The sequence below is a fragment of the Zingiber officinale genome, chromosome 3A (genome assembly GCF_018446385.1).
Source record: "Zingiber officinale cultivar Zhangliang chromosome 3A, Zo_v1.1, whole genome shotgun sequence".
Classification (NCBI taxonomy): domain Eukaryota; kingdom Viridiplantae; phylum Streptophyta; class Magnoliopsida; order Zingiberales; family Zingiberaceae; genus Zingiber; species Zingiber officinale.
Genome location: NC_055990.1, coordinates 1,761,786 through 1,783,319, shown reverse-complemented (window position 1 = coordinate 1,783,319; position 21,534 = coordinate 1,761,786). Strand labels below are relative to the sequence as shown.

General features: G+C 43.7%; 2 protein-coding genes across 2 annotated transcripts; both read left to right on the top strand.

Moving 5' to 3' along the window:
- The first annotated feature begins 607 nt into the window (after positions 1 to 607).
- Positions 608 to 1,607, top strand: LOC122050976 (RAB6-interacting golgin-like). The gene is made up of 4 exons (XM_042611858.1): positions 608 to 868; positions 981 to 1,091; positions 1,205 to 1,285; positions 1,382 to 1,607. Exons 1-4 carry the CDS (start codon positions 608 to 610, stop codon positions 1,454 to 1,456), a joined length of 528 nt encoding a protein of 175 aa, XP_042467792.1. The 3' UTR covers positions 1,457 to 1,607.
- A 16,205-nt stretch (positions 1,608 to 17,812) lies between these two features.
- Positions 17,813 to 20,981, top strand: LOC122050974 (protein EI24 homolog). The gene is made up of 7 exons (XM_042611856.1): positions 17,813 to 17,923; positions 18,020 to 18,085; positions 18,463 to 18,613; positions 19,772 to 19,824; positions 20,492 to 20,625; positions 20,730 to 20,793; positions 20,945 to 20,981. Exons 1-6 carry the CDS (start codon positions 17,826 to 17,828, stop codon positions 20,774 to 20,776), a joined length of 549 nt encoding a protein of 182 aa, XP_042467790.1. The 5' UTR covers positions 17,813 to 17,825; the 3' UTR covers positions 20,777 to 20,793; positions 20,945 to 20,981.
- Positions 20,982 to 21,534: the final 553 nt, after the last annotated feature.

Genomic DNA, 21,534 nt, shown 5'->3' with positions numbered 1-21,534 from the left:
TCATGGTCCCCATGCTACAGTGCAGCGGTTGAGGTACTTCAGTGTTTATGATTAGATTTTCAATGACTGCGCTGCAGTGACAAATTTAAAATGTTAATTTACCCAATCACAAACTGTTTGTTTGTGCTTCTAGATTTATTTTGATAACTGATAATTTTTTTTTTTAATGGAATCGGACAGGTCTCATTCAGAATTAGCGTACATTTATCAATTTGAATTTCTAGTTATCTCTATCTCTCTCAATAGCATGAGAGAATCGTGAGGGTACTGCTAATAAGACAGTACCATATTTTTGATACCCATGGTGAAGACAGCTCGGGATCTCATCGAGACAGCTGATCTACTCCTGCACCTCTCCCTTGACCTCTACGTTTCTCTTCTCAAGTAACAGAGACTGACCGACCGACCGACCCCTTGCTTTCTACTCCACTCCACTCTCCATTCCCTTCCACAAGACAGTACTTTCATGCCTACTCTTCAACATTACCACACTCATTCAACAGCATGTCAAGCAAGGAAGCATTCTTAATTAGTTCTGCTAGTCTTCGTTTTGCTCGCTTTAAAAATCATCTGCATAAGGAGGAGCAAACGACACAAGGCAAGAACCATGCAAGCTCAAACTCCGGAGCAGCAGCAGCAGCAGCAGCAGAGTCTATGGATCAGGAGTTCTACCCACAGTCAGAGAGATGTCACGTCAGAAGAAGAGAGGGAAGATGAGGACGAGGCTTTTTCATTTGGATCAACTCTGTCTGCTTTCCGAGCCAAGGAAGAGCAGATTGAGAGGAAGAAGATGGAGATACGGGAGAGGGTATTTGCCCGACTGGGCAGAGTCGAGGAGGAGAGCAAAACGCTGGCAATGATCAGAAAAGTAAGTGCATGCCAATTGATTACATGTTCTGCAGATGGAGGAAGAATCCATGATTAACAGCTCCAGTTCGGTCTGTACCTGCAAAATGTTTCTGACACTTGAAATTTGACAGGAACTCGAAGCCGTGCTTGATCCGACAAGGAAGGAAGTGCTAGCCATGCGCAAAAAGATCGACATGGTGAATCGCGAGCTGAAGCTTCTGAGCCAGAACTGCCTCAAGAAGGCATGTGCTCCCTGAGAAATTAATGTTTCAGTTCTTATTTGTTTCTGTGTTTCTTGCCGTGTTAAATGATTGTTTTTCTTGTTTCTTTTGGATTTATCACCTCATGAATGAAGGAGAAAGAATACATTCAAGCTCGCGAAGCATTCGATGACAAGAACAGGGAGAAGGCACTGCTCGTCGGCAGACTAATGGAGGTGAACGACTGATTGAAAATTAATAAAAAAAATTCTTCCTTTTTTTTTTTTTCCTTTTGGAAGTGTGACAGATCTGATTGAGTTGTTTTGATGTAGGCGGTTAGCGAGAGTGAGAGATTGAGGATGAAGAAGCTCGAGGAGTTGAGCAAGACAATGGACTCCATTCGATAAATATCAGATGTTTTATTTTATTTTTTTCTATTTCTCACGAAAAAGACGGCAATTGAAATGTTGAAGAAATTCAAAATGAGTTTTTTTTTTCTCGTTTCATTGGATTGGTATTGTTTTTGAGATATTTATTGAAACAATTGTGTTGTGATCATTTGTCGAACAATATCTGCATTTCTTCCTTATCTCTTCTTCTGAGTATAGTAAAATATGACTATATTCATCTCATGTGACTCTCACTTGTAAGATGATTTAAATTGTTGATCACCGTTCAAATATTATTATTATTATTTGATAAGTGATCCTATCCGGAATCTGAGTCGGATGGATCATCGGATGAGGTGACAAAAATGTTGACAAAGTCACGACGTCCCGGAGGGGGGTGTGCTGAGATGCCCTCTGTGTTGATCAAGTCTTCAGAAGTCCTCTGGTCAATGCTATCTGCAGTCAGTGACCGGGTTGGCCCGGCCTCCGGTACCCCGATGCTCGAGGCAGATCTAACGAATATATGAGTACCAGACTAAGCCATACAATAATGAAATGCATATAAAGAATATGAACGGAGAACGTACCCTGGCCCAGGGGGGCGCCCTCGGATGAGACGCGGCTTGAGTTGTCGTGACCCGGAAGGGTAGATGACTCCAATCAGGCTGGAGAGCTGGATTTGACGATGAGAAACTGAACGCGGCACGGACTCGGAATACGAGCTGCAGGTCGAGATAAAACACCGGCACGCAGGCCGTGAAGTACTAGTGGCACGCAGGCCGGGACATGAGATTGACACACAGGCCAGAACCCGAACCGGCACACAGACCGGCACATAAGATCGGCACGCAGGCCGGAAAACTAGATCGGCACGTAGGTCGGGACACGACACACAGGCCGGATAAGCGCGTAGGCCAGACTACATTACACAAGTCAGATCGGCACAAAAGCCAAAACACAATAAAACGACACGAAGGCCGGGAACAACCATGACTCACAAGCTGGAGACAGTCTAAATCGAAGGGTCACAACGGAATGTTGGATCGTCGTCAGACGGGTATGATCAGATGGATCAAAGAGGTATGCACTAACAAAGACGGTCCGGAGGACATTACCATTCCCCGAAGAAGCTGACTCCTGGCTGTGGACTTCGTTGACCGCCTGGGGCGGCCTCAACCAGCTGTGAGCAGCGTCAACTGCTGAAGGAAATGCTGGTCGGCAGTGATATGAGGAGGTAGAAGACGTACGGACTACCGGCGAGTGTGAGAGATAGAGAGGGAGGCGGCGCTGAACAGGGGGAGGGGTGGCGACGGCTGCTGTCGTCGGCGGCGAGAGGATGAAAGGAAGAGGAGAGGCGGCGCAGGCAGGACCTGGCGGCAGCGAGGAGAAGGGAGAAGTGTGGCGACCGGTCTGTTCGACGACGGAATCGTGAGGAGAAGAGGAAGAAAGGATGGGTTGTAGCCGGTGTTGTGAGGAGGAGGAAGAAAAGGTAGGAGCTGTCGCCGGCGTCGGGAGGAGAGCGGTAGAGGGTCTCTCCGGCGACGGCATCACGCGGGAGATGAAGGGAGCAGCACTGTCGTCGCAGGCGTCGAGAGGAGAAGGAAAAAAGGGGGGAGATGGGCGGTCGTCGGGCCGGCGGCAGCGCAGCGAGAAGGAAGATGGTGCTGTCGCCGTCACTGTGGGGAGGAAGAGGAGGAACGACGGCGATGAGGGAGGAGAGGAGGTGGCGAGGCCAGCGGCCGACGTCGGCGTCGGTGTCATCTCCGACGAGAAGCATGAGGAGGAAGAAGGAGTTGGTGGCGACGAAAACACGAACCAAAAAAACCTCCCCTTCTGCATGCTACAATACTCCCTTAAAACCCTCTCTCCCCATTTTCCCAAACTGCCCCTCCCTTTCCTCCTATTTCCTCCCCTGCCCTAAACCATATCCACGTCAATAAGGAAGGTAATCAAAGAAGACCACGTGTTCGAAAGACTAGAGGTCATGCTGAGGTAGGGTCAATGTCAAGAGAAGGTCTGTCTTTTCATTTGTCGCTCGGATTATACCTTCGCTTAAGGTATCTAGAAGGCCCCCAATCGGCTCTCAGATTGAATCTCAGCTTTGTGCCGTCTCTTACTCCCGGTTCAATGTCGTTTGATACGGTACATAATGATGAAGTCCAATTAAATCGGATAGTCAAGAGTCAAGGGGTTATGACAAACAGCATTCAAGGGGATGTGACAGGTAAAAGTTAAGGGGCACGTGGTAGTCAGAAGTCAAGAGGATGTGACAATCAGAAGTCAAGGGGACATAACAATCAGAAGTCAAAAAGATGTCGCAATCGACGGTTAGGGAAAGGAGAGACAGGATCGGGGAATTACGTCATCAACATGATTCTCGGTCGGGTTCTCGCAAGACAGGACTCCAGATCAAACACCCTGGTTTAAAATATGGGGGGAGGCGATCGAGAGAATGTCTGACCTGGATCTGACTGGTCGGGTTCTCATGGCTCGGTCATATCCAGGTCTAGCTCTCTCAACCAGCTAACTCTCGATCAACCAACTCTCGGTCGGTTTCTGGATGATCTTATCACAGCTTCAGGCCCCTCAAGATTTAGGCCAAGTGTTATCCCCAACAGAACAGCCTGAACTGCCTTGTTCATTCCCGGTCGGGCCATAAGGTCAGGACAAGAGACGCTACACGACAACCAGACCAAGGAATCGTAACCGCTTGTCAGAGAATAACTGTTATATGTCAGGGAATATTCCAACGGTCTGTACCCACCTACGAATGGAACCTTCTTTCAGTTTATAGGAGGATGTCACTTGTCCTGCATCACTCGACAAGTTCTGACACTCGACATTCTCTGACATTAGTGAGGCTCCAGAAGGTACGCACTGTCATATAAAAAGGGAAGTCCTCTCCTTTGTGCAGATATGTTCTCTCGCATATTTGCACTTATCTTCTACTTTCTTTCTCCTTCGTACATTGTTCTTCTGGGGAAAAATGACTTGACTTGAGCGTTGGAGGGCCTGCTCCGGGAACTTTTTCCCTGGTTTTTAGCCTCTAACACCCGTCTGCTTGTCTGAGTGTGCGCAGAGCTCAGGTATCGCCGAATCAGTCATCGTCATCCGTCAACACCACTTGGGAGTCCATTTTTGGAAGCGCATACGAGGAAGGTGTCTCAGTCGCCCCTCCGTCAACGCCAGCAATAGCTCATCCAGACTTCATCTGACTCAGATTCCGGACATGATCAATTCGGCGCTGTCTATGAGAATTTCTTCACCTGTTCTAGAGCGTGAAGATGGAGGAGACCGGACGAATCAACGTGACCATGACGACAGGGGAGTACGAACTATTTAAGGAAGCCAAGAGGTGAGCGGCTTCCGAAAAACAGACTATCGCATCGCGACCATACAAGATGCTGGCAGTTTCTAAAGACCCAACACACGTCTCAAATAGGGGGTCAAAGAGGAAACAACCCGAGGAGTTTCTCCCGGGCTTCTATCGGGAACCTGACCCAGACTATTATCACAAGGGCCCAGACTGTTATAATAAGAAAGAGTAACCGCAAGCCTCTATGGAGGAGAGCTCCTCGCCCAGGTACTCAAAGAAGGGGAAAGATATAGTCCTCCGGGAGGAGCCTCGAGAGGAACCTGATGAACAAGTTGTTAGGATCCTTCGTACGGCTAGAGAGGGGGGGGGGTGTGAATAGCCGACCCCAATCGCTCGCGTTTCTTCCTACGATTAGGTTAGCGCAGCGGAAATACAAAGTAGAAAGAAAATAGGAGAAGAAAATCAAACCTTAACACAGCGATGTACGAGGTTCGGAGATGATACTCCTACTCCTCGGCGTGTCCGTAAGGTGGACGAGCCCTATCAATCCGTCGGTGGATGAGTCCCCGGAGAACCGGCTAATATCAACTCCTTGTGGGTGGAGAAACCTCGCCACAATCACTTGCAACAGCAAGCTAAGAGTACAAGAGAATAGCAAGAACAAAATGAATGTAAAACAAACAAGCTTGCCTTCTCGTCGACTGAGGTCCCGGATGAAGTAGCAACTCCACGGACAGATGCAACAGCAAGCCAGTCGAGAAAACTGTCGGGGAAGCTCACGCGAAGCTTCAGCAGCGGTTGAGCTCAGCAAAGCTCGGAGCACCAGAAGAAGCAGAAGCTTCAGGCAGGAGAGAACTTCCAGAAGGAAGAAGAAGAAGCCCTGTAGAAGCCCTCAGCCCCTTTATACCTGCGAAGAAGAAACAGCGAAGAAACTAGCCGTTGCGTCGCAACGGCTAGAACCCTGATCGGTCTATGGACCGATCAGGCCCTGTGCTGATCGGTCCCCCGTCGATCGAAACCATGCGTACGTAACCTTCGATCGGTGGACCGATCGACCTATAGCCGGATCGGTCCACAGACCGATCCCAACTCTCAGCGACATCGTCTCTGATCGGTCCCGCATCGATCAGATGGCCCGATCGGTGCGTGGACCGATCACCGCCTCTGTTGCGATCGGTCACGGGCCGATCGACAAGAATCGAACAGAGCTTATTCGATATCGATCGGTCACCGATCGAGAAAACATAGACACCGATCGGTCCGGTGACCGATCCGAGCTTGGTTTTGCCCAAACCAAGTCCCAAGACTTCAAAACCAATATCCGGTCAACCTTGACCTATTGGTACTTCATCCCTAGCATCTGGTCACTCCCTTGACCTGCTAGAACTCCCTGCCAAGTGTCCGGTCAATCCCTTTGACCTACTTGGACTTTCCAACACCAGAAGTCCGATCATCCCTGATCCATCTGGATTTTCCCTTGCCTGGCTTCACTCACCAGGACTTTCACCTGGCTTCACTCACCAGGATTTCCACACTGCCTAACATCCCAGTTAGGACTTTCTCACTGCCTGGCTTCACTCACCAGGACTTTCCCACTGCCTGGCTTCACTCACCAGGACTTTCCACACTGCCTAACATCCCAGTTAGGACTTTCCCATTCACCTAGCTTCACTCACTAGGATTTTCACCTGGCTTCACTCACCAGGATTTTCCCGAATGCCTGGCTTCACTCACCAGGACTTTTCCCCGTGCCAAACTCCCTGTTTGGACTTTCCCCGTGCCAAGTCTCCATACTTGGACTTTTCACGTGCCAAGCTCCCTGCTTGGACTTTTCCAGTGCCAAGTCTCCATACTTGGACATTTCTAGTGCCAAGCTCCCTGCTTGGACTTTTCCGTGCCAAGTCTTCATACTTGGACTTTTCCCGAATCAGGTCAACCAGGTCAACCTTGACCTACGGTTGCACCAATAATCTCCCAAACATCTATTCTTGTCCCACATCAAGAATAGAACTCTCTCACGAGTGTCAAACATCAACATGCAACACAACTAGGTCAACCTTGACCTAAGGTTGCCCCGACAATCTTCCCAAGTCAAACATCAAAATACAACTCGAGTCACGTCAACTCGAGTCGGGTCAACCAGGTCAACCTTGACCTAAGGTTGCACCAACAATCTCCCCCTTTTTGATGTTTGACAAAACCATAATCAAGTTAGGTTAACCCGATAACCTAACTTAGGTTTTCAATCATCTTCCAATGTCCAATGTTCTTTCCTTGAACATTCTCTGGACATTCTCCCCTTAGGTTAACCCGATAACCTAACTTGGGTTCTCCAATAATTCTCCCCCTTTTTGACACACATCAAAAAGAATTCCAATGTTCTTCCTCGAACATTCCTTGACATTCTTCCCCTAGCTTAGGTTAACCCGATAACCTAACTTGGGTTCTCCAATAATTCTCCAATGAACACTCTCCCCTTTTTGACACACATCAAAAAGAAAAAGGAGAGTATCAAGGTCAAGAGTTTCTTCCTAATGAAAGTCCCATACCTTTCATTGAAACTCTTAATTTCCCCCTTGATACTAAACTCAACAATCAACTTAGTGATAATCCCATATCACTAATCCTCAAACGTCTTAAGGAGTAAAAACTCCCCCTAAAAGTCAACTCCCCCTTGACAATTAGTTAAGACTCCCCCTAAAGGTCAACTCCCCCTTGACCATTGCACCAACAATGTCTTTGAGAGTTCCAAACCTTTAGAAATCCAAAATCACAACTTCCATAACTGAAATTTCAGACAACAGCTGAAATTCAGCAGGTTGGCACGCCCTGATCGGTCCCCGGACCGATCAGAACCCCTCTGGATCGGTCCCGAACTCACTGGATCGGTCTGCAGACCGATCCACAATACTCTGGATCGGTCCGCAGACCGATCAGAGCTTCCCTGGATCGGTCCGACCGATCCAGACTCTGATCAAATTTCGATTTCCTTCCGGAAATTCAGAAACTCCTAGAAAATTCCAGAAAATTCGAAAAATTACGAAACTTTGAGGATACATTCCTCATATCATACACTATCATGGAAAAATAATTTTCTATGAAAATAGTTTCTATTTTCAAATCTTGATACAAAATTCGAAAACTTTGAAATAGTTCAAAGTTAAGTCAGTTTTGTATCACAATGTTCAATGATGAGTGCTATCACTAGGAAAGCTTCATCAAGGTTTTTCAAATCAATTTCAAAATGATTTTAAACCTTTTAATTTGGGACCACAATCTTAGGGCTATATGCACATGACTTGTACACAAGCTTTCCCTATGATCCCCCATTTCTTGAATTAGGCTCATCTAGGTACAAGAACTATGCACCTTGATCCTAACTCATGATCCTAATATCTCACACACATCTAAGGTGTATCAAACCACATTCAAGTCAATTTGATGTGAGATATGGGTTAAGGTCAACTTAGGCTAAGTTCTCATGCATTTTCTAAACTACACTTTGATCTCAATATCATAATGTGTTTTTATCCTTAAATCAATTTCATTGATTATTAATGCAAGAGATGATGACATGGCATAGATGATATCATAAGTAAAAACATGTGCCAATGTCATGATGTCATGGCATAAAGCTTGAAAACTTAAATAAGGCATGACATATAATAACCTAAGCATTATCATGACATTTCAAATGATCATAAATTAAATATGGTGTCATGACATGACATATGGCAAACAACCATGGTAAGTTAACACAAATAAAATACCTAGACTACCTATCTAAGTATCCTTAATCACTTAGCTAACTTAAATTCTAATCCTAGATTGCCCAAAGTGCTCCAAGAAAATGTCAAAACCCAAGTTGGCATTTCTTGATCTCTTGTTTGATTTATACCATTTAAAATTCTACAAGAGTAGCACTTCTAAGTTAAGGCCCGGATTGCCTTGATTACCTAAGAGAATATCAAAATCCCAATTTGATATTTCTCTAGGTTTTTCAAAATTGTGTCAATTTAAAGTAAGATTAATATATTCTCACTTTGGCACAACTTACTCTTCCAAGGAGGGAATGACAAAGATTATTCCATTTCATTTTCAAAGGTTTCCAAAAACCTTGAAAATGCTCCTTGAGTGTCAATTTCCTCAAAGTTGGGTTAACTACCCTTCTTATTGGAGTTGACACTCTCTAACCCATTTATGGGGTAGAGAAGATGCTCCTAGGAACCCAATACCTATTTGAGCTCATTGGGTTCACTAAATATTCACTAGGGATGACTTCCCTAGCAACCCTCCTAATGACCCTCTTAGGCTTTGAAGCCTTGGTCATTTGGGTCTCGTCAAGGTCAACTATAGGGGTGACTCCCCTTGTAACCTTGGTAATGGTCTTCCTAGCCCTAGGTTTTGTTCCATAATCGAATGGAACATTATGATAAGTGGGCTTGACCATTTGGGACTTAAGTTTGTGACCCAAACCTTTCTTGTCCTTGGACTTGGGTTTTTGACTCTTAAACACTAGAGATGACTTCTCCATGTTCTTAAGAGTCTTTTCCAAAGTATCAAGTCTTGACTTCAAGACTTGATTCTCCTTCTCTAATACCTCAATTTTTGATTTATCACTCTTCCTTGAGGTATTCCTAGGCATATGTCTAGTTGATTTAGGATTCCTACCTAGGTTATCCTTAGCCTTAGATGGGTTGATCCTAGGGTTAGCCTTTCTAGAATTATCCTTATCTAGATTCACATGTTTAGCTCCTAAGCACATGTATTGATTCCTAAGGTTATCATGTTTGTTATTATCGACAAGTGCAATAAAATTCCTAGCATGCATTTTATTAGAATTGCAAAAATGAACCTTAGAGGTTACCTTAGGGTTTGCCTTAGCTCCCCCTTTACATGTGTTTGGCCTTTTGTCCTTATGAGGTTGCCTCCCCCTTGGACAATGGCTCCTATAGTGTCCCCTTTGCTTGCATTGGAAGCACACGATGTGCTCCTTGCCCTTGCGTTTCGGGACTCCGGCTTCCTTGACCTTTGGCGCCGGTGGAGTCTTTCTTACCCTCTTTGGACATTTACTCTTGTAATGTCCACGTTCCCTACACTCAAAGCACATAATATGTAATTTAATTGAACTTAAATTGCTTGAGTTACCTAGGGTTGAGGGTGGATGCGAGCTCTCTTCTTCATCCCTCCCGGAGGTAGAAGCTTCTTCTTCTTGCTCCGAACTTGAAGAAGAACTCTCCTCCTCTTCTTCATTGGATGTTGAGTAGCCCTCAACTTCTAATTCCTCTCCTCCATGATGTGAGCTACTTGATGACTCACTTGTCTCCTCTTCATGGCTTGAAGTGGAGCTCTCCTCATGGTACTTGGCCAAGTTATCCCATAATTCCTTGGCATTGTTGTAACCTATCTTACACAAGATGTTAGTAGGCAATGAAAATTCAATTATTCTCGTTACCTCTTCGTTGATTTCGGATTTGTGAATTTGTTCTTTCGTCCACTCCTTCTTCTCAAGAAGTTTTCCTTCCTTATCCACCGGAGGAGTAAAACCTTCTTGTACACAAAACCAATTCATTATGTTAGTCATAAGAAAGTACTTCATCCTTACCTTCCAATACGCGAAGTCGCCGCATTCGTAGAAGGGTGGAATGGTGACGTCTTCTCCATAGAGATCCATCTCTAGCTTGTGCTCCCACGGGTGTGAATCCGACGAAGAGCGAACCTCGCTCTGATACCACTTGTTAGGATCCTTCGTACGGCTAGAGAGGGGGGGTGTGAATAGCCGACCCCAATCGCTCGCGTTTCTTCCTACGATTAGGTTAGCGCAGCGGAAATACAAAGTAGAAAGAAAACAGGAGAAGAAAATCAAACCTTAACACAGCGATGTACGAGGTTCGGAGATGATACTCCTACTCCTCGGCGTGTCCGTAAGGTGGACGAGCCCTATCAATCCGTCGGTGGATGAGTCCCCGGAGAACCGGCTAATATCAACTCCTTGTGGGTGGAGAAACCTCGCCACAATCACTTGCAACAGCAAGCTAAGAGTACAAGAGAATAGCAAGAACAAAATGAATGTAAAACAAACAAGCTTGCCTTCTCGTCGACTGAGGTCCCGGATGAAGTAGCAACTCCACGGACAGATGCAACAGCAAGCCAGTCGAGAAAACTGTCGGGGAAGCTCACGCGAAGCTTCAGCAGCGGTTGAGCTCAGCAAAGCTCGGAGCACGAAGAGAGCGAATTAGTGAGGAGAAAACTTCGAAGAAGAAGAAGAAGCAACCAGCAGAAGCCCTCACCCTTTATACCGCGAAGAAGAAAGCGAAGAAACTAGCCGTTGAGGAGCTCGATCGGTCTATGGACCGATCAGGCTATCGATCGGTCCCGCATCGACCGATCGGTCGTACGTAACCTTCGTGCGTCGATCGGTGGACCGATCAAAGACAACCTGGATCGGTCCACGCACCGATCCCAACTCTGTGCTTCCGCGACATCGTCTCCGATCGGTCCCGCATCGACAGATGGTCGATCGGCCGTGGACCGATCACCGCCTTTTCGCCTCTGTTGGCGATCGGTCACCGATCGATCAACGAAAGAGCTTCGATATCGATCGGTCACCGCCGATCGAGAAAACAGATCACTGGATCGGTCTGGTGACCGATCCAGAGCTTGGTTTTTGCCCAAACCAAGTCCCAAGACTTCCAAACCAATATCCGGTCAACCTTGACCTATTGGTACTTCATCCCTAGCATCTGGTCACTCCCTTGACCTGCTAGAACTCCCTGCCAAGTGTCCGATCAATCCCTTTGACCTACTTGGACTTTCCAACACCAGAAGTCCGATCATCCCTGATCCATCTGGATTTTCCCTTGCCTGGCTTCACTCACCAGGACTTTCACCTGGCTCCACTCACCAGGATTTCCACACTGCCTAACATCCCAGTTAGGACTTTCTCACTGCCTGGCTTCACTCACCAGGACTTTCCCACTGCCTGGCTTCACTCACCAGGACTTTCCACACTGCCTAACATCCCAGTTAGGACTTTCCCATTCACCTAGCTTCACTCACTAGGATTTTCACCTGGCTTCACTCACCAGGATTTTCCCGAATGCCTGGCTTCACTCACCAGGACTTTTCCCCGTGCCAAACTCCCTGTTTGGACTTTCCCCGTGCCAAGTCTCCATACTTGGACTTTTCACGTGCCAAGCTCCCTGCTTGGACTTTTCCAGTGCCAAGTCTCCATACTTGGACATTTCTAGTGCCAAGCTCCCTGCTTGGACTTTTCCGTGCCAAGTCTTCATACTTGGACTTTTCCCGAATCAGGTCAACCAGGTCAACCTTGACCTACGGTTGCACCAATAATCTCCCAAACATCTATTCTTGTCCCACATCAAGAATAGAACTCTCTCACGAGTGTCAAACATCAACATGCAACACAACTAGGTCAACCTTGACCTAAGGTTGCCCTGACAATCTTCCCAAGTCAAACATCAAAATACAACTCGAGTCACGTCAACTCGAGTCGGGTCAACCAGGTCAACCTTGACCTAAGGTTGCACCAACACAAGTGTCCTTCTCTCTAAGGGTACTAGAGGAGAAGCTACTGAAGGGGTACAAGCCCCCAGCCATTGGAGAATATGATGGCAGCAAGTATCCGAAGGATTATCTTCTCAAGTTCTGAAACGCTGCGTTGTTGTATCAATACAGCGACGCTATTAAGTGTCGAGAGTTCTTGAACACTCTATCTGGCTTGGCACAGAAATGGTTCGATGGATTGTCGAACGAGTCCATCACTTGCTTCCATGATTTCAAAACTATCTTCCTGCGCCACTTCGCCAGTAGCAGGAAGTACCAGAAGACAGAGCACTATCTCTTCACCCTCAAGCAAGGGTCGGCTGAGCCCTTGAGGAGTTAAGATTCCCCGATCGGATAATCAAAGAGCTGATGAATTTACTAAAATGGACAGCTTTTTGACCACTTGGGTGCTGGACAAGTCAATAGCCCAGACCTACCTAATAGCTCAGATAGACCTGCAGAACAACCTGGAGGAGTTAATCGATTGGAGGGATCCGATGATCATTTATCTTCAACGGGGTACCTTCCCTGTTGATCCGAAAGAGGCTAGGTTGATAAGGAAAAGAGCTCATATGTATACCCTGATAGGGGACTAGCTGTACAAGTGAGCATCCTCCAGACTGCTACTCAAATGCTTAGGAATAGAAGAGGCGGAGTATGCTTTGAAAGAAGTATATCAGGGATGTTGCGGCAACCATGCGGGAGGAAGGACACTAGCTTGAAAAGCATTACTAGTCGGGTATTTCTGACCCACTTTGCAGAAAGATGCTCAAAGACTAGTAAACATTTGCTTATCCTGCCAAAAGCATCAGAATTTGACCCATCGGCCGACCGACACGCTGAAAGCCTCAATAGCCTCATGCCCTTTTGACCAATAGGCCATGAATATTGTAGAACCGTTCCCAATGGCGGCAAGAGCATCAAGCTAAGTCCTTGAGCACAATCCCTTCAAGCCACAGATGTTGCTCGCCAGAATCGCATCCTCGGTCTGGTCTCTAGAATGCTCCCTGGTCAGACCTCCAGATTGCTCCCCAGTCAGGTCTCTAGATTGCTTCCTGGTCAAACCTTAAGATTGCTCCTCGGTCAGGTCTCCAGATTGCTTCCTAGTCAGACCTCCCGATCGCTCCCCGATCAGGTCTCCAGATTACTTCCTGGTCATACCTCTAGATCGCTTTCCGACCAAGTCTCCATATTGCTTCCTAGTTAGGACGGTCGGGATTCTATATTCTCACCCCAGCACGAGTTATAAGTGAGCTTGTTCTCACGACCAACGACCTCTCAGTCAGGATTCCAGACTCTCGCCCCAACGCGAGTCATAAGTGAACATGCTCTCACGCCTCCAGACTCTCGCCCTAATGTGAGTTATAAGTGAGCATGCTCTTACGCCTCCAGACTCTCATCCCAGCGCGAGTTGTAAGTGAACTTGCTCTCACGACTAACGACATCTCAGTCGGGATTCCAAACGCTCACCCCAGCGCGAGTTATAAGTAAGCATGCTCTCACGCCTCCAGACTCTCGCCCCAGCGCGAGTTATAAGTGAGCTTGCTCTCACGACCAATGACCTCTCGGTCGGGATTCCAGACTTTCGCCCCAGCGCGAATTATAAGTGAGCATACTCTCATGCTTTTAGACTCTTATCTTAGCGCGAGTTATAAGTGAGCATGCTCTCATGTTTCCAAACTCTCGCTCTACTCGAGTTATAAGTGAGAATGCTCTCATGACCCCTGACTCCTCAAGTGGGATTTTCGACTCCCGCCTTTGCGACTTAACACTAACTATAAGTAGACACACTCCCGTGATTAGTAACTCATGGGTCAGCCTTCTTCTTGGACAGGTTATCGATAAGCAAAGCCTTCACTAACCTCCCTCGGGGCATGCCTAAAGTAAAGAAGAGCCAAGGAAGATAGTCAAAAAGAAATAAAGACGGGAGCTCGACGAGATTTACATTTATTTAAGAAAATACAGGGGGCATCCCTCAAACTCTCATTTCCACATTAGAGACATCTAAGTAATCAAAGTTCAGTTTCAATGTCAGTAACTGGTTGGTAGCTTGAGCAAAGGTGTTTCGCTCGGCCTGCCTGCTCCAAGTAAGATCGCGCTTGAATCAGCTCTGCCTTGGTGGATTGAATAATGCGGCGTTGCCGAGCAATAGTTTCATCTTTATGCTGATTTTCTTCTTTGAGAAGGGCTACGGAAGCGGCGTGTTTCTCTTTCAGATAAATCAGCAATTGGGCCTAGCTCTCCAGATCCGCATAAGCTTTCTGTTTCAACGCTACTTCAGCCCGAGCCCGAGTTGACGGTTAACCAAAGTTTCTCAATGTCTTGGCGGAGAAAAGACTGAAGATCTCTGTTTTACGTTATCTCGACTAAAGTAGTAGCCTTGTGGGCGAGTAGTTGAGTCATATGAGCTAGTTGTTGGCATAGAGATGACACCTCATCAAACTCAGGGGTGGATTCCATGGTCGGAAGAAGCCAGCAAGAAAAGTACAATGGTGCAGGGAGACTCGAGCCTTTTAAAGAGGAAGGTGTGAAGAGTCGGCTTCAAAGATATGAGGCCCTTCTCCCAAGATTGATTGGGTAATTAATCAGGTTGCATATCCGAGGATCTGGGAAAAGATGCAGCATTTAAGGACGCCATGGTGGAATAAGAAACCAGAGTCTAAGTCTAGTTAGTCGGACCTGAGCCTCTTTCGACTAGACTTAGAGGGGAGGCTTGTGATACAGTGCATAATAGTGGGGTCCGATAAAGTCGGGCAGTCAGGAGTCAAGGGGGTGTGACAGTCAAAAGTCAAGGGGGCGTGACAGTCAGAAGTCAAGGGGACGTGACAGTTAAAAGTCAAAAAGACATGACAGTCGGCGGTTAGGGAAATGAGAGGCAGGATCGGGGAATTACATCAGCAACATGGTTCTTGGCCGGGTTCTCGCAGGACAGGACTCTAGATCACACCCTGGTCTAAAACATGGGGGGAGGCGATCGAGGCAACGTCTAACTTGGATCTGACTGGTCGGGTTCTCACGACCCGGTCATATCCAAGCCTAGCTCTCTCAGCCAACTAACTCCCTATCAGCCAACTCTCGGTCTATTCCTGGACGATCTTATCACAGCTCCCGACCCCTCAAGGTTTAGGTCAAGTGTTATCCCCAACAGAACAGCCTGAACTGCCCTATTCATTCCCGATCGGGCCAGAAGGTCAGGACAGGAGGCGCTACACGACAACTAGGCTAGGGAATCATAACCAGTTGGGACAGGAGGCGCTACACGACAACCAGGTCAGAGAATCGTAACCGTTTGTCAGAGAATAACTGTTGCATGTCAGGGAATATTCCAACGGTCTGCACCCACTCACGAATGAAACCTTCCTTCAGTCTATAGGAGGATGTCACGTGTCCTCCATCACCCGACAAATCCTGACATCCGATATTCCCTAACATTAGTCAGGCTCTAGAAGGTACACACTGTCATATAAAAGGGAGGTTCTCTCCCTTGTGCACGTACGCTCTCTCGCACATTCACACTTGTCTTCTATTTTCTTTCTCCTTCGCACACTATTCTTTTGGAGAAAAAGGACCTGATTTGAGTGTCGGAGGCCTGCTCCGGGGACTTTTTCCCTGATTTTTGGCTTTTAACACCCATGTACTTGTCTGAGTGTGCGCAGAGCTCAGGTACCACTGGCTCAGTTATCGTCGTCTGTCAGCACCACGTTGGAGTCCATTTTTGGAAGCGCATACGAGGAAGGTATCTCAGTTGCCTCTCCATCAATGCCAGCATAACAACTCATGCAACCTTCATTTGATTTAGATTCCGGACAGGATCACCGCTTCTTGACTCCTGGCTCCGTGCCACCTCCTGCTCTCGGCTCCATGCCGCTTCTTGCCCTTGCTCCATGTCACCTTTGTCCCTGGCTCTGTACTGCCTCTTGCTCATCGGCTCCATGCTACCTCCTACTTTTAGCTCAAAGCTCCTATGGGCTAAGCTCGTTAGCCGAGCGACCCCACAACCCAACTACTCAATAGGACAAGGCATGTGAGACTGATGTTATTAGGGCACGGGAGACCATACCAAGGTTGTTAGAGCGTGTGAGGTCAGTATGATACATATCCTACCCTCATATGTGATGAGATCTCTCTTGTATAAGTGTATGATACACATTACATTGCTAATTAATACCCATAAGAGAGATATTCCACGACAAGTATAAAAAGAGTTCGTTCCCGCACATGGAGGCAAACATTACATTCCAATATTTGCATACTCTGCTATTCATTTTCTTTGCATCTCTTCTCCGCCAGAGACTTACTTGAGTATCTGAGTGACAAAGTTAGATACTCTAGCCATCATTCTAATTCTCCTCCTCTTTGTCTCCATCCTAGTTTCAACGATTCTTCAAGAAGACACCCTTGTTCCTTGGTGATTTACAACCCAATCAATCTCGAGTTCAACTCGTCGACATTCTCAATCATAATTATTATTATTATTTTGAAGAAAAAAAAGATCATCGTTCAAATATTTAACATAATCAATATTTTTCGAAATACGGTATATTATATTACCTGCACATTAGTCCATGTGTGATTATTCTATAGGCAACTAAGTAAACTCAAGGATCCGAAAGTCAATCGGAGCATTCGACTCAATTTCGAGTATTCTGAGTTCACTTAGTCGTTCATAAAATTATGCATGGACGAGTGTGCAAGTTAAAACTCGAGTCTTTTTTTTTTTTTGAGATATATATTGGTGGCAAAAGATGAATATGTTCACCCCTAGCATCTCCATCAACTCGTCCCAGGACCAACACGGAGGAGGTAAATTACGGGCAGCTACTAGCCTTTGGAATAGTAACTAGCACATAAGAGAGACATTACCTCGATTTTACCGAGATTCAAACCCCAGACTTCATTGATGACAACACCTCATGTATTAGTCACTAGATCCATCTGAGGGGATATGTGCTGGGAATATGTGCAGACTTTTATAGTAGCATATCTTTTTCTGATTTGATTATTTTTTTTGACTTGTGATTAAGTCATTTAGATTTTTTTTAAGGTTTAATGTTTGAATTATAGTATTAAATAAAAAAAATTCAAATAGAATTTTTTTTAGCCTGTACAAGGTGTGTAAGGTTAGGTGTGTTTTTTTTGAAATCCAACTTGTTTTTTGAATTTCAGCATTTTCTTGTCTGCAAATTCCTCCTTGTTACACACTATCTTATCTCTAAGCTTCTTCTGTGAATTTGAAACTTTATTTTTTTATTTTGATTTAATCAAATAAAAAAATTTAAAATTCAATCTGAATGGAATAAAAAAATCAAAATTCTAAAACAATCAATTTTTAAATTGGTTCATTCTGTTTAACCCAATCGTAATTTTTATCAGTTTATTCTATTTTTTTCATAAATTAAATGATAAATTGAAAGATTACATAAACTCTGAGGGGTTGAAGTGAAAGTTTTATCTTTTAAAAGAAAGGTCAGTTTATTTATTTTATTGGTCCGTCTGTTCATCCCCATGGCGTCGTCTCTTGCAATGCACGCCACGGTTTTCCCTTGGCTTGCGGGATTCGAAGAAGCTTGCTCCCTTCGCAGAGTCGCAAGCTTCTGCTCGAGGTCCTTCGTCTGTTCCCCCTCAATTATTCTGCTATTTCCAGTAATTTTAGTTGTCCGGGAGTCCATTCTTAATCTAGATTTGCTGTGACAACTCAGATCTCGGATATTGTTGATTAGAACCGGCCAGTGCTTCCTCTTGAACGGGCTTATTTTTCTGGGAAGGTATTGACATCACCCTCACCCTTAGGCTTCGAATTTTTTCGCTGAGGTTCTAATTTGGTTCGTTTGTATAGTTTTGAATTGGAGAATGAAAATCAGAAGTGCTTTGCTATTGATTATCACATAGCAAGCTGCGTAGGTTTTATTTCTTTATTGACATGGTAAATTCTATGGGTTTCTTAAACCTTGTCTGCAAATTCCACCTTATTATATTATGTTATCTCTAAGCTTCTTCTGTGACTTTGAAACTTGTTTGCCTTATGTACTACAGATTTTGAGTTTTTTTTAGGCGTGTGAACTGTGATGAAATCCCTATATAATTCACTCTCTTAAATTTCTAGTTTTTGTATCATGACATACTGTATTTTACATGAGTGCAGTTTATTTATTCTGAAACCCGTGGTCATCCCAATTCTTCTGTGGATACTGCCTGATCAGTATGAACAATTTAATGCAGAGCATCTTTATTATCACAAAGCTGTTATGCCATTCTATGCCTTGTTACGTTCCATCCTAATTGAACTTGTCTATGTATGTCCTGATGTGCTGCCCTTCATAGAATGCATCAGCAACTACATTCTTACTTTACTTTTAATGTCTTGTAGTTTACCATGATATTTAATTGAGTTAGCTAGTTATTAATTGATAAGAGCCACATTTTCAATTCAGTTAAATGCCCTTAGTTAGTTTCATTATAAAGTTTATTTGAATTCATACTGCTGAAAGGTCTTAGGATGACTACTTGAAATTTTGATGTTCTACACCTCAGTACATGAACAGGGTCTACTAGAAATGATCTTTATAGACACCCAGTTAATATTGTTGGTACTTAAATATTTGATTGGAGAACTACATAAACCAAAAGTTCAAGTATATGTTTATTGATTTATACTTTAATATCTTCCCATGGCCAAGTTGATTAAAGCTTGATGCATGAATGAATTGCAACAGAATGTAACCCAAATTTCACGAATACACCTATGATGGCATATTTATTCATTCTACAACATTCATGATAATGGGTTAAACAAGAACTTGTAATTGAAGAACAAATTGACTGAGGAAATTTACTGCATTTAACTTCTGCTTTGGGAACTATGTTCTCACCCTGAGCTCATATTTTTGTTTGGACCCTTGGAAGGTGCCTACGATGTGTTGGTAACTGTTTCATAGAAATGTTGGAGCTAAGTTTTTTTCTGGATGATGCAAATTGATTCATATATTGTCGGAGTTTGAGTTTGAGTTTTCTAGTGATTAATCAGATTGTGCCTACACATATTGACATACAGATATTTACTAATAATTATATATTAGGGAGGTGATTTATTGTGAATCTACATAATCTTTAGAATAGATCTGAGCACTAGCTCCCCATTCAAAATAAGCAAGGAGAATTTGTGATTTCTTTCTTTTCTTGAAAACTATGCATCAAACTTTTCTCTGTTATCTGCTTAGTTTGACTGTATATAGTGCACATACCAGATTAAACGGTGTCTACAATGGCTACAAATTCTCTATTGTTAAAGTTAAGATATCGATTTGTAATATGATCAGATCATGAAAGGGAATAGAACCATGATATCTATCCGGTTATCATTGTTTACATATTGCCTTTGTCAAAGCTTTACATATTTTACATATTTTAAGATTGTTATACAGTATCTGATGGAATCTAATGTTTGTCTTCAGATTTTCTGGTTCTACCCTCTGTACATCTTCAGCTTTGTTCTAAGGACGTTATGGTGGGTTGTGATTTTTAGTTTCCATCTAATTTGATAAATTCTTCAATCTGCAACTGTTCCATATTGTGACTCTTGTTTGATCCATCATTGTTGTGTATGCAGTGGATGTTATTGCTTGGACTGGATTTTCTAGTACACGGCCCACACAACATATGAAGTTAGAAATTAGATTAATTATTAATTTATATGTTTGTGGTTAGTTGTCTTCAACCTGGAGGCATAAGAAAACACAGAGAACCCATACAATAGATCTAATCAAGGACAATGCTTTCTTAAGAATATCATCAATTTAATTCAGGCTTCATTGTAGTTGTTACTACAGTTTTCCATTTTGTTGATCTTTTCCAAAATATACTTTTGAATAAGAATTTTCAGGTATGGTCAGGATAACAATCCACTGAATGCTATGCAGTAACAACTAGCAACTTAATTGTCAAACTTTTATGTTAGCAATTCACTTTTTTCTCTATCAAAAAAATGTATCAAATTATAGCATCATTTTGGCAGTAGATTGTCTACAGCTGGACTTCATATTTTACTTTATATATATATTTTTTGTACAGAATCAGCAGATTATATATATTCGGGATCTGATTTATCATTGTTACTATTTTGTTTAATTTCTACTTTGTCCTAAATTTAGGCTTCTTTACTGATTCTAAACCAGGTACAATGATATTGCCAAGCATGCTTTTGAAGTGCTGAAAAGTAAAGAATCAACAACACAAGCATATGGAAAAAATGAATTAACAGAATCCCAGAGCACTAGTACTACAGAGATACCAGGGGGGGGTTTGAAGGGTATATCCAAGTATCTTAAGAACATGAAATTATATTTAATAAAATTGTTTGGCTGGGGTAAACATTTTTTGTTTTTGTTTTTGATGCCCAAATCTTTTTAACAGTGTGTGTCTTGCAATTGGCGAGCAGATTTATTCCATCCTTTTGTTGACCCTCTTTTTCATAGAGGTTAAGTGGTGTGCTTTTTTCTGGTGTATTTGGTGATTCAATCATGCTCACTGCATTTATTCATTATTGCCTTAACTTTCTTTGACAATATTGTTTTTTTTCCATTATTGTTTTTGTGATACATTAATATTTAATTAACTGTGCATTGCAGGTTTTTGCAACAGGTTTCATTCCTTATTTTGGCAAGGCATTAATTTTCTGCTTCTTTCCTGGATGTATGCTTACTACTGTTTTGAGTATGTGTCAGTAAAATAAGATGTTTGGCTAGGAAAGTTCTTATAATTATCCATCTGATTCATTACTTTTATCTCAACTAATCAAGTTTGATTTGCCTTCTCCACTGAGAAAGTCTTCTCATAAGTTTAGCCTAGAATTAGGTATTTAGAGAATGGTGATTTATATTCTGTTCTTTTTATGTATGGTACAAGTGGAACTATTCTAATGTAACCTTGAATAGAAGACTCGATTTTTTTGAGTCCAACTGGCCATTTTTTGCAGGATTTGGCGAGTGTTTGTTCTCTTAGCCAACCTCAGTAGTTTTTTAACTATGTCTGATAGTGGCTCTTCATTATCTATATTATTCATAAAACGAATATTGCACCATTTCTTTCTTGTTTTTCTCCACACATTTACTCCTTAGTTTTGGACTAAATGTGAGAAAATATTCTATATATGATCCAAAAGGTCATCAAAATTTCGCCTGCGCTTCATTTTCTTCATAAATAATACCTAAAAGTCATA